At 64.0% G+C, this 11134-nt stretch overlaps 1 protein-coding gene across 8 annotated transcripts; it reads left to right on the forward strand.

The window, feature by feature from the left end:
• Positions 1-311: 311 nt before the first annotated feature.
• On the forward strand, positions 312-9403 carry Matk (megakaryocyte-associated tyrosine kinase). Of its 8 annotated transcripts, none has more exons than XM_060371159.1 (14): positions 312-931; positions 5034-5093; positions 5305-5416; positions 5650-5763; positions 5858-5973; positions 6055-6274; positions 6547-6640; positions 7300-7365; positions 7857-7956; positions 8125-8209; positions 8289-8362; positions 8454-8649; positions 8887-8973; positions 9045-9403. In XM_060371159.1, exons 3-14 carry the CDS (start codon positions 5327-5329, stop codon positions 9282-9284), a joined length of 1482 nt encoding a protein of 493 aa, XP_060227142.1. In that variant the 5' UTR covers positions 312-931; positions 5034-5093; positions 5305-5326; the 3' UTR covers positions 9285-9403. The 8 variants fall into 8 exon arrangements, with proteins under 8 accessions (XP_060227142.1, XP_021492538.1, XP_060227141.1 ...); XM_060371158.1 differs by lacking the exon at positions 312-931 and adding an exon at positions 3604-4144; XM_021636863.2 differs by lacking the exon at positions 5305-5416.
• Positions 9404-11134: the final 1731 nt, after the last annotated feature.

Here is an 11134-nt window from a genome sequence, read left to right on the forward strand (position 1 = left end):
CGAGGCCTCGTGTCCTTCGCTCGGGTGGGGGCGGCCGTGCCCACTGATCCTCAGCCTCCCCACGCCAGGCTGCGCCCTGCACGACCCCCACGGGGCATCCCAGCCCCCAGGGAGCACGCTACTGGGGGGCCCTGGAGGAGTGTGGCCGGGAGCTCGAGGAGACCCTGGTCCCACGCCTGCCTTCCAGGTTCTCTCCTTGCCAGCCTCCGCCCCCTCCCAGTGAAACCCCGCACCTAAGCGCAGCCTCCCACAGGCCCCCGTCCCGGCCGCGGCGGAGAGCGGTCCTCCCCCCGACCCCCGCGAGCCACGGCTTCCCGCGCCGGCCACCACCCTGGGCAGACAGGAGACGTCAGCCTGGCGCTGGGTCTAGCTGGCTGAGCGCACATGGGTAACCCAACCAACGGGAAAGCTCTTCCCGGCAGCGCGCAGAGCCCGCGTCTCCGTGGCGGGGGACGGGGGACGGCTTCCCAGCTGGGGGACAGAAGGCGGAGACCTTGGTGGCCGGGCTCAGTGATCGCGGGGGAGCGCCCCGCCTGCCCCGGCTCCCCCTCCGCGCCCTGCACTGAGCCCTCTGCCCAGTCCACCTGAGCCTCCCTGGGAAGGCGGCTGAGTCCACACCAGGGGACAAAGAGTTAAATCGGACCCGCCTAGCAACCCCAAACCGCGGAGCTTGGAGCTGCCGCGGAGAGAGCGAAATCCAGCATTTGGTGGGCGCGGAGTCGGGTCCAGATGGAATCCCGTCTGGGCCCCGCCGCTCGCTGAAGCCGCGAAGAGCCGCAGCGCCTGACCCCCCGGGACAGGGGACACCGTGCGGGCCAGCTGCGGCCAGGGCACCGGGCTGGACCCCAGACCAGGCAGGAAGCCGGGACCGCCGGGGCGCAGAGGGCTGGACCAGGGCTGCGCATGCAGGGGAGCGTTGCTAGGCGACAAGGTGAGTGTGGGCGGATGACGTGCGTGTGTGGGCGGGGCCGCAGCCCGGGCAGGACGGGTCCGGAAGACGGCCGCGGCTTGCGCAAGGTCACTGCTGACCGCAGGAGGGGTGAGGGATGACCGCGGTGGCTCGGAGTAGGAGCTGGCCAGAGGACCGGTGCTCCTCAGGAGGGGTCCCCGGAGCCCCCAGACCGGGCTCCCCACCCCGTGTTCACTAGCGTTTTGAAAATAAAATGTCCCGTGGTTGTCACCGGCCAAGGAGACTTCTCCAGGGGGCGAGTGGGCAGCCGCGCGCTGGAATATTACACAGCCGCGAAGGACACTGCCGGAAGCCGCTCAAGGCAGGTGGTCCTTGAGGGCACAATGCCAGTGACACGGGCCACACACAGGCCACAGGCCGCAGGGTCTGAGTTAGAGCCCCAGAGACAGTGAGTGGGCCGGCGAGGGCCCTGGGCAGGGGAAGGGGTGGAGGTAGGTGCGCCGGGGACAGTCTCAGTTCTGCTCTGTGAGCGGGACGGGGTTAAATGGTGGCTTTCACGTCACCGGCATTGTGAGAAAATTTTGTGTTGGAGCGGGGAGGCGGTGGTGGCGCACGCCTTCGATCCACGCTTGGGAGGCAGATCTCCGAGTCTGAGGCCAGCCTAGGCTACAGAGAGAGAGAGACCCTGTGTCCAAACCAAAAAATTATAAGGGCCTAGGTTTTCCTTATCACCCACAAATAAAAATAAAGAAATTTCAGGCTCACAGAGGGGCTGCTAGAGTCTACTGGCCACAGCAGACTTTAAAATGCGCACCTTGGTGTGTGTGTGTGTGTGTGTGTGTGTGCGCGCGCGCGCGCGTGCAGGGGAGACCGGCCCCTCACGAGTGGGTCCTCTGTCACCCTGGGGAGGGGCCTCCCCACGCACGCAGTGAGCATGGGTGGGCTGTGCCCATATTCCCATTCCCGCTTTTCTCCTGCAGACATGACGTAGAGGCAGCTGCTCTCGACAAGTCGCTCTGTGCTTTCATAGTGTGACCAGGACCGCTGGGCTACCCTGGGCAGACAGTGAAACCCTGTCTCCAAACACACCAAAAAAAAAAAAAAAAAAAAAAAAGGAGGGCGGAGGGCTGGCCGGGGCTCGGTGAGCCTGAGGGGTGTTTTCTGGGCAGGAAGCCTCGTCCTTCCCTGCATCCGAGAGAGTCCCCTAGCACGAGAAGCGCCATGCGGAGCTAAATTTAAAGGCATGTTAATTGGGGCAGGCGGATCTGGCCGCGATGCAGGCTGGAAGGGAGTGGTCTCCATGGAAACCCAGATGCTTGGGTGTCCCCAGTGTCTTGACTGATGGCAGTTAGTCTCGGGGACTCGGTGTCCCCATCTGCCAAGTGGGCACAGTGAGTGCTCCTTGCACAGGGAAGCAACAAGACTCCGTGACCCCGCCCACGGTAGTGCCGCACGCCTGTCATCCGGGCACTCGGGACGCTGAGGCAGGAACGTGAGTTCTAGGCTAGCCTGTGCTGTGAGGGAAACTGTCTTGAAGCAGAGTGTCCGGGCATCTTGTAGATCCCTTCTTCTGAGACAGTCTCTCGTAGTCCAGGTCATCCCAGACTGCTGAGGCTGACCCGGAAGTTCTGATCCGGCCTCAGATCCCCATTGCTGGGATGACTGACAGACGCACATCATCGCGCCTGGAGTACGTGGTGCTGGGGCAGAGCCCGGGCCTTCGTGCATGCCAGTCAAGTGCTGTGCCCGCGGAGCCTGGCCCCAGCTTCCTGCAGCAGCGTGAACAGCCCCCAGCAGCCTCATGCCCCACACCAAACATCCAGGAGGGACAGGGCTGCGGTCAGCAGGGGTAGGAACTGCCCAGCAGCGTGGTTTCCTCTGCTTGTTTTGTGGCCTGGCACGCCTGGTCCAGGCAGGTGTGATGGCAGGTCCTGAGCATCCTCGGAACGATAGCTGTAAGGGCCCCGGAGGAGGGATCACACCCCACACGCCCCCGCTCAGCGCCTCAAAGATAATCGCGCACAGAGAGAGACACCGTTTCTGGGGTTTGTTTTAGGAAATGCCCTGCGTATCCTGATCTCTCCCCAAAGGCTTAAAATGGCAGGTGTGTGCCCCTCAGTCCACAGGGACAGTGTATTGACCAATACACTTCTCAGGTAGCCCAGGCTGGCCTCAAATCGCCTGTGTAGCTGGGGCTGGCCCTCACTCCTGATCCTCCGCTTCCACCTCTCCGGCCTGGGACACCGTGTGCCACCCCAGAGAGAGCCCCAGGCCAGGCCTCACTGTGCTATCTGCAGGCAGCAGAAGAAGCATCCATAGGAGGGCTCCCCAGGCGGGTGTCAGCCCCGGTCGGAACGCGCTGGTCACCGCAAACACTCGGGCCCCTGCACGCGGGCATCTGCCTGCAGCGAGGGTGCAGCCCGTCAGCCAGGAGGGGGCCAGTGACTTCAGCAACAGGGGCAGTCGCAAGGAAAGCGGAAGCTCAGCCCTGATGGCTTGCAGCCTCCGGCCTTGCTGGCCAGCGGTAACCACACCTGTCTGGGCACTGGTGATTAGTGAGCTGTGGCTTCCGGGAATGTTGTGTCCATCAGGGCGGGACACCGCTGACCAAACTTGTGCTCTACCATGGAGCACCGGCCTCTTCTGAATTAATTGATTAGGTTTATTGTCTTTTTTTTTTTTTTTTTTTTTTTGAGACTGGGCTTCACTATGTAGCTCTTTATGTGGCCCTGGCTGGCCTCGAACTCGCAGAGCTCCTGCCTCTGCTTCCCGAGTGCTTGGAGGAAATTCGACTGCTCCACAGCAGACTGTGGCTGGCATTTCTGAAAGTGTGTGTGTGTGTGTGTGTGTGTGTGTGTGTGTGTTTGTGTGTGTGTTTGCCTCCCCAGACAGGGAACTCCTTCCTACTCCTTGCACCTGCGCGTGCTCGAGCTATTACGCGCTCCCAGCTTTCCTGGGGGTGGGTGCCAGAAGGCCGGGACCCAGTGGGGACCCGAGAGCACCCGGCATCCAGCACCCGATACTCAGCACCCCGCCCGGACGGCGTGGGGGGCGGAGCGGGAGGAGGTGGCAGCGCGGCCCGCAGTGCGGCCGGCGCTAGGACCCGCAGGGGCTCCGAGCCGCGTCCCCTCCATCCTCGCCCCAAAATGAGGAAGCTGAGCAAGTTGCTCGGAGTTGAGCCTCGGGGTGCTGGACCCGCTGACGGGGACCGTCCCGGAGCTGCGCCCTGAGCAGGTGAGCGCGTGCACGCGGGTGGAGAGGGAATGCCACCCCCAAACGGTCCTGGCCCCGGGGGCGCAGGCGCGCCGGGCCGAGCCCGCCCCTCCCCGGGTGCGGGGTGCGCGTCCCCGCATGCGAGCGCCCCGGGGGTCGCTGCGGGCCCGTGTGCGCCCGAGGCACGCGCACGGGGGCACGAGTCTCGGCGGCGCCCGTTCTGCGCACACGCGGGTGCCTGGTGGCACCTGTGCCCGGACGCACGTGTGCGTCTGCCCGCGCGCAGCTGCTGCACAAACCCCTGTGCGCCCGAGGCCAGGAGCGCACCCCGGCCTCCCGTTCTGCCCCCCGCCAGCCACGGGTCTGGGCGCCACAGGCAGTGCCCGCCCGGGGTGGGTTGGGTCCTTTCCGGTGTTTCCTTGGTGACCCCTGCTGACCTGAGTTGCCGCAGGGAGCCCCGTCTCCCCAGGCTCCTCCCCGGGTCCGATTCCCAGGAATGACCTTGAGTCACAGCCCCTGCCCACGGCCCAGGAAAGAGGAAGCTTCAGGCCGGCTCCTCCCCACACACAACCCTGACTGCCACCGGGGCTATCAGGTCGCTGCACTCTTGCCTCTGGGCCTCAGTTTCCCCTCCCGAGCAATGGCAGGGCGAGGCTCTGGGGTCTCCTGGCTGGCCTTTGGGGAGTCTAAGGACCTCTTTCGGGTAAAGCGGGTAAAGCGTACTTCCCTGAGGCCAAGGGCTGCAGAACAGATGCCACCTCAGCCACCTCAGCCACCTCAGCCACCGGAGGGATGGTGTGAGGGGAGGAGGCTCTTTGCCTCCTGGCTGCTGCCTCCGCTGTGCCAGACCTGGAGGGAGGGCCTGGCCCCGGGGACCCCCGCCCCCAGCATGACACTGCCTCCTCCACAGGTGAGCCCTCTGTTCCTTCGAGCCTGGCACCCCTCGCCTGCCACAGCTAGGATGCCAACTGTGAGTGTGGGCCCCGGGTCAGCAGACCTTCCTCAGCTGTCCCCTCCCGGGCTTTGGGATGTGCCCCCACTCACTCTGACAGTCCCAAGGGGCCCAACCAGGCTGGCCCCACATGGCTGTAATTCTGCCTCTCCCTGTGACTTTGTGTCCCTTCTGCCCTGCCTTTCTCTCTCGGTACCCAGGCTTTTACTCTTCTTTATTTTACTTTTAGGACAGGGTCTCAATATGTAGCTATGCCTGGCTCGGAAATCCACTGTAGCCCAGGCTGGCCTCAGACTCACAGCGATCCACTTGTCTCTGCCCACCGAGTGCTGGGATTTCAGGTGTGGGGCCACCGTGCCTGGCTTTATTTTTTAGTTTTGAGGGACTCTCAGGTAGCCCAGGCTATCCTTTAGCTGGTCTGGAATCCTCCTGCCTCAACCATCTAAGCCCTAAGCTACAGGCCTGAGGCTTCACCATCCCCTCGTCCTGTCTTCTGTCCCCAGCAGCCCTCAGTCCCTCCATTTTCCACTTGTCCCTGCTGTCCCTGACAGCCCCCTGCCTGTCTCCTCCCCAGCGGCGCTGGGCTCCAGGGACTCAATGTATGACCAAGTGTGAGAACTCACGCCCCAAGCCGGGTGAGCTGGCCTTCCGCAAGGGAGACATGGTGACCATCCTGGAGGCTTGTGAGGTGAGGGGGGAAGCTGACGGGTAGGTGGATGAGTTGGGGGCGCCAGGGCCGACAAGCACAGGCTCCTTCCCTCCGCCCTCCCCTTCCTGTGCAGGACAAGAGCTGGTACCGCGCCAAGCACCACAGCAGCGGGCAGGAAGGGCTCCTGGCCGCCGCGGCCCTGCGGCCTCGGGAGGCGCTCTCCACGGACCCCAAGCTCAGCCTCATGCCGTGAGTGGCGCCGTGCCGGGGCGGGGGGCACCGGGGCCGGCCGCCTGGCCTGACGGGCCCTCTCCTCACGCCGCCACACAGCTGGTTTCACGGCAAGATCTCGGGACAGGAAGCCGTGCAGCAGCTGCAGCCCCCGGAGGACGGGCTGTTCCTCGTGCGGGAATCGGCCCGCCACCCTGGGGACTACGTCCTGTGTGTCAGCTTCGGCCGTGACGTCATCCACTACCGCGTGCTGCACCGAGACGGCCACCTGACCATCGACGAGGCCGCGTGCTTCTGTAATCTGATGGACATGGTGGAGGTGACCTGGGGCCGGGGGCGGGGCCGGGAGGGGTGCATGGACGGAGGGAGGTCCCTGCTGGCTGCCCTGGCGGCCGGGGTCATCTCTCCTGGGAGCCCCGTGTCGACACCAGCTGCCCCTCACCTTCCGTTCCGCGCCCCTACTGTTGCCATGGAAACCTGCTCGCCGGGGCACCTGGGGGGTTCTGCCTGCCTCCCTGGGGAGACTGGGGGAGGGAGGGATGATGGGAGCAAGGGTCCCGACAGCCAGAGCTCACTGCCTCCGCCCCACAGCATTACACCAAGGACAAGGGGGCCATCTGCACCAAGCTGGTCAAGCCAAAGAGGAAGCAGGGCACCAAGTCGGCGGAGGAGGAGCTTGCAAAGGGTATGGCTGCTGCCAGGAGAAGACATCTTCATACACTCCAGGAGCCTGAGCCTCAGCCCTCCCGCCTCCCACCCTCCCACCTTCCCGGTCGCCCAGGCCCCACCCCTCAGCCCTCCACTTCCCTGCCTCCCAGCCTCAACCTCTCACCCTCAAGCCCTAGCTTGGTTAAGCCCTGGAGTCCTCCAAGCCTGTGTCTCCCCTGGGGCCCAGAGTCCCAGAGAAAGGCCCGCAGTGGAGAGAGCTCCTGCTTGACTCCTCAGAGCCCAAGATTAGAGGGCTTTGTGGGAGGCTTTCAGAGGCAGGTGCAGGGTCTGCGCAGGGAAATAGCATCCCTGGGAGATCCCGGACCCTCCCAGAGGCTGGAGGGGCACAGCGGGGGGGGGGGGCACACTCCCCACCCTAGAGGGAGATCCTGGAGCCAAGGCTGAAGTCTGGGGAAGCGGTGGGCTGTGATGACAGCCTGGGGCAGCCCGGGGCTCTCGGGACTGTAACTGGTACCAGGAGTGGGGTGCGCTCCTTGCGGCAGGGTCAGCTGCGCGGCAGGCACCGCGCAGGAGCGCACAGCTGCAGGGTGTCAGCTCCCCACAGCTCACTGGCTGCAGGCTGATTGGCAGAGCGCTGGCTCCTGTCTCTCTCTGAGCTGGTCTCTGACCCTGCAGCTGGCTGGCTACTGGACCTGCAGCACCTGACGCTGGGAGCACAGATCGGAGAGGGCGAGTTTGGAGGTGAGGAGGGGGCGCAGAAGGCAGTGCCCAGAACTGTCCCCCGCAGCCGGACACGGCAGGGCAGGGGTGGGTTCTCAGGTGCCTGGGGAGCAGCCCCACCCTCAGCTCCCAGAATCCTCTGCGGGAGCGAGCTCGACTCAGAATGTCTTCTTTGTATGCAGTATTCTGGGGCTTAGGTCAGGGGACGGTAAACTGCCCTCCTGCCAGCCTGGTCCATCCCAAGCAGCTGGAAATTATGCAAACATGGGTAGCATCTGCGGACTTTTTTATGGAGCAGAAATTTGAATTATGAATGAGACAACCATCATATTTGCATTAATTATTTATTTCTCTTCTGGGACCTGGGGATAGAACAAGGCCTTCTGAATGTAGATCCAACACTATATTTAGGCCACGATCCCAACCCCTCACTGGGAGATTCTAGGCAGGGATATCAGCAGGTGTGCCTGTCTGTCTTGCTGGCAGCTACCGAGCTCTGTCCCCCTCCACAGCCGTCCTGCAGGGCGAGTACCTGGGCCAGAAGGTGGCCGTGAAGAATATCAAGTGTGATGTCACAGCCCAGGCCTTCCTGGATGAGACGGCTGTGATGACGTGAGTGGCTGGGTAGGACCAGATCCCAGGGCTGGGGTCCAGGGCGGGCTCAATCATGACCCCCTCTCCCCCAGAAAGCACAGCACAGCACTCCCACAGAACCTGGTGGGACTCCTCAGCAGGGTCCAGGGCAGGCTCACATCATGACCCTCTCCCCTCCCCCCCCAGAAAGCTGCAGCACAGGAACCTGGTGCGACTCCTTGGCGTGATCCTGCACCATGGCTTGTACATTGTCATGGAGCATGTGAGCAAGGTGTGTGGGGTGGCAGCTGGGGGGCTGGGCAGGGGTGGCCCAGCAGCCTGGAGACCCCCAGGTCCCTCCCCCCAAACAGGGCAACCTGGTGAACTTCCTGCGCACTCGGGGCCGCGCGCTCGTGAGTACCTCCCAGCTCCTGCACTTTTCTCTGTAAGTGGCATTCCTCCCAGGAAGGTAGGTCCCCAGTTGAAGGGGAAGCTGAGGCCCGATGGCAGGGTGACCGGGCGTTGTCCGTTCCTAGACACGTTGCCGAGGGCATGGAGTATCTGGAGAGCAAGAAGCTGGTACACCGGGACCTGGCCGCCCGCAACATCCTGGTCTCTGAGGACCTCGTGGCCAAGGTCAGTGACTTCGGCCTAGCGAAGGCCGAGCGGAAGGGGCTGGACTCAAGCCGGCTGCCAGTCAAGTGGACAGCACCCGAGGCTCTCAAGAATGGGGTGAGTGGCCCTGCCCCCGGGCTTTGACGTTCTGTGCTGTGTGACCCTATGCGCTCTGTGCTTCAAGGGAAAATGGCTGCCTCTCCAGGGAGCCCCACACATTCCTCCTTAGCCCTTCCCTGGGTCTCAGCCTCCCTGTCTCTGAAGCAGACATGGCTTGGCATGGAGGGGAAGAGCAGCCCTGGACTGTCCAGGGAGGTCACAGGGCCCCTCCTCACCCTGACCTCTGCCCAACAGCGGTTCTCCAGCAAGTCGGACGTCTGGAGTTTTGGGGTACTGCTGTGGGAAGTCTTCTCATATGGAAGAGCCCCATACCCGAAGATGGTGAGCAGAGGCCTGGGGAGGGGCAGCCTGTGGCTGACCGCCCCCGCCCACGCTCCGCCCTGTGTCTGCAGTCGCTAAAGGAGGTGTCGGAGGCCGTGGAGAAGGGTTACCGCATGGAGCCGCCCGATGGCTGCCCAGGCCCGGTGCATGCCCTCATGGGCAGCTGCTGGGAGGCAGAGCCCGCACGCAGACCCTCCTTCCGCAAAGTAGCCGAGAAGCTGGGACGAGAGCTCCGCAGTGCTGGCCTCACAGCTCCCACTGGGGGACAGGAGGCTGAGGGCTCGGCCCCCCCACGGAGCCAGGACACCTGACCCCCCAAGTGGGGAGCAAGGACTGAGGTGCAGAGGAGCAGGGCCAGGCCAGCGCACAGGCTCCGCTGCCCCTGGAATCCCCACGCCCAGGGCACCCCATAAAGAGTGATTGGAAGGACTCTGTACAGTGTCTCTTCGACGCCAGTGGTCCTCCTGGGTGGGGAGAGGCCTGCACAGCCAGCTCCCTGCTGTAGCGGCCATGCCCGGCCCCATGAGCCTCTGAGCCCATCTGATTCTTGACGTCTGTGATGCTCGGAGCCCCTGCCCTCTCCCCCTCCCGCATGGGCAGACCTCAGGCTGTCCTGGGGCACCTGCCTCGCCAGCCTGTGAGGACACGGCCCCTGCGGAGCAGCCAGGCTGGAGACCCACTGGCCATCAGCCCCTAGGGCCTACCTCAACACTGGCTGGGGAGGGAGCCTGAGTACAGAAGCCTAGGGTCACCCCACCGGCGAGGGAGCGCCGAGCCAGGGCACTCAGATCACGTCCCGTTCGGGGTGAATGTGTGGGGTGTCTGTGTCGCAGAAGGGGCAGAGTGCAGAGGGGAGCCAGCCTTTGGAAACCAAGGCCAGGGCGGTTTTCTTTGTTGGTACCCAGGACGCCAAGCTGGGGGTCAAAGCTGACAACGACATCATTGACAGCATGGCACAGACAGGATGCTGTCTGACCTCACATGCCACCTATCACCTGACCCATCCCTGGCACACCCAGGGATGAGCCACCGGCCACCCACCCACCACCCATCTCTCGGCGACCCTACCCATCCATCCGATACTCATCCACCCTCCAATCACTGCCCCTCCGCCTGTCTACCCACCATCCTATCCCTACAACCACCCCATCAATCCATCTAACCCATCACTCAACCCACAGATCGCCCATCCATTCACAACACCACTCCTCTACCCAGCCAACCAACCACTCAGTCATCCATCCATTAACCCCCCAACCCCCCCACCCATCCATCCCCCCAAACTCCCCCACCAACCTCCCCAATGGCCCATTTCCAGGGGAAGCACACGGCCACCACTGGGCGCTGTCAAGCAGTGAGGGAGACAATTTCTCTCTTAAACTCAGTGGCTGTAATCGTCACACAGATGCACGTTCCACGGGAGAGCCGCAGTGCCCACCGTGGCGTGGTCTGGGGCTGCCAGGCTGACAGGATGAGTGGAAGGAGCACGGGTGGTCCAGGCAGAGAGCACAGCAGGGGAGAAGGCCCGGGCCGGGGAGCGGCCCCTGGGGCTGGGAGGCAGGGGGCGGTCAGCTAACACCCTTGGTTCTGCTCTCACTTTGGAATGTCCTGGGGAAGCACAGGGAGCCATGGGGCATCAGGAGTAAGGCGGAATCCTTGCCCTTCTGCCTGCTGGGCAACAGCACAGGGGCTAGCACCCAGAAAGGGCTCCAGACACCTGCTGTACGGATGGAGCCTCAGGTCCCTTCAGTGAGGCACAGGTCACCGGGACCACCCAGTGGGCCCCAGGCCAGGTGTCCCTGCCACCTGGGCATCTACATGACCCACGGCCCCAACAGCACAGTCTCACCCATCCTCTTGGGCCACCTGCACTCAGGCCACATGCCCAGGCCAGGCTGGCTCACCATCCAGGTGGCAAAGACAGGCTCAGGCCCTCCCCCGTCCCAGACAGAAGGGAGCGGCGGACAGGCCTGTGCCTGGCTCCCTTTGGTAAGCAGGGGCATGCAGCTGGCCGGGGGTCCACGACACCTGTCCATAAGCAACCCCTGCCCGACCAGGCCAGGAGAGCCTGCCCATGAGGTGTCCTGGACAGCCCGGCCTGCTAGCAGAGGCTCGGCCACTCCGACGCCAGAGCTGGGGGCCTCCCAGGTGTGGCAGCGTG

This window comes from Meriones unguiculatus, chromosome 17, assembly GCF_030254825.1.
Source record: "Meriones unguiculatus strain TT.TT164.6M chromosome 17, Bangor_MerUng_6.1, whole genome shotgun sequence".
In the NCBI taxonomy this organism is placed as follows: Eukaryota; Metazoa; Chordata; class Mammalia; order Rodentia; family Muridae; genus Meriones; species Meriones unguiculatus.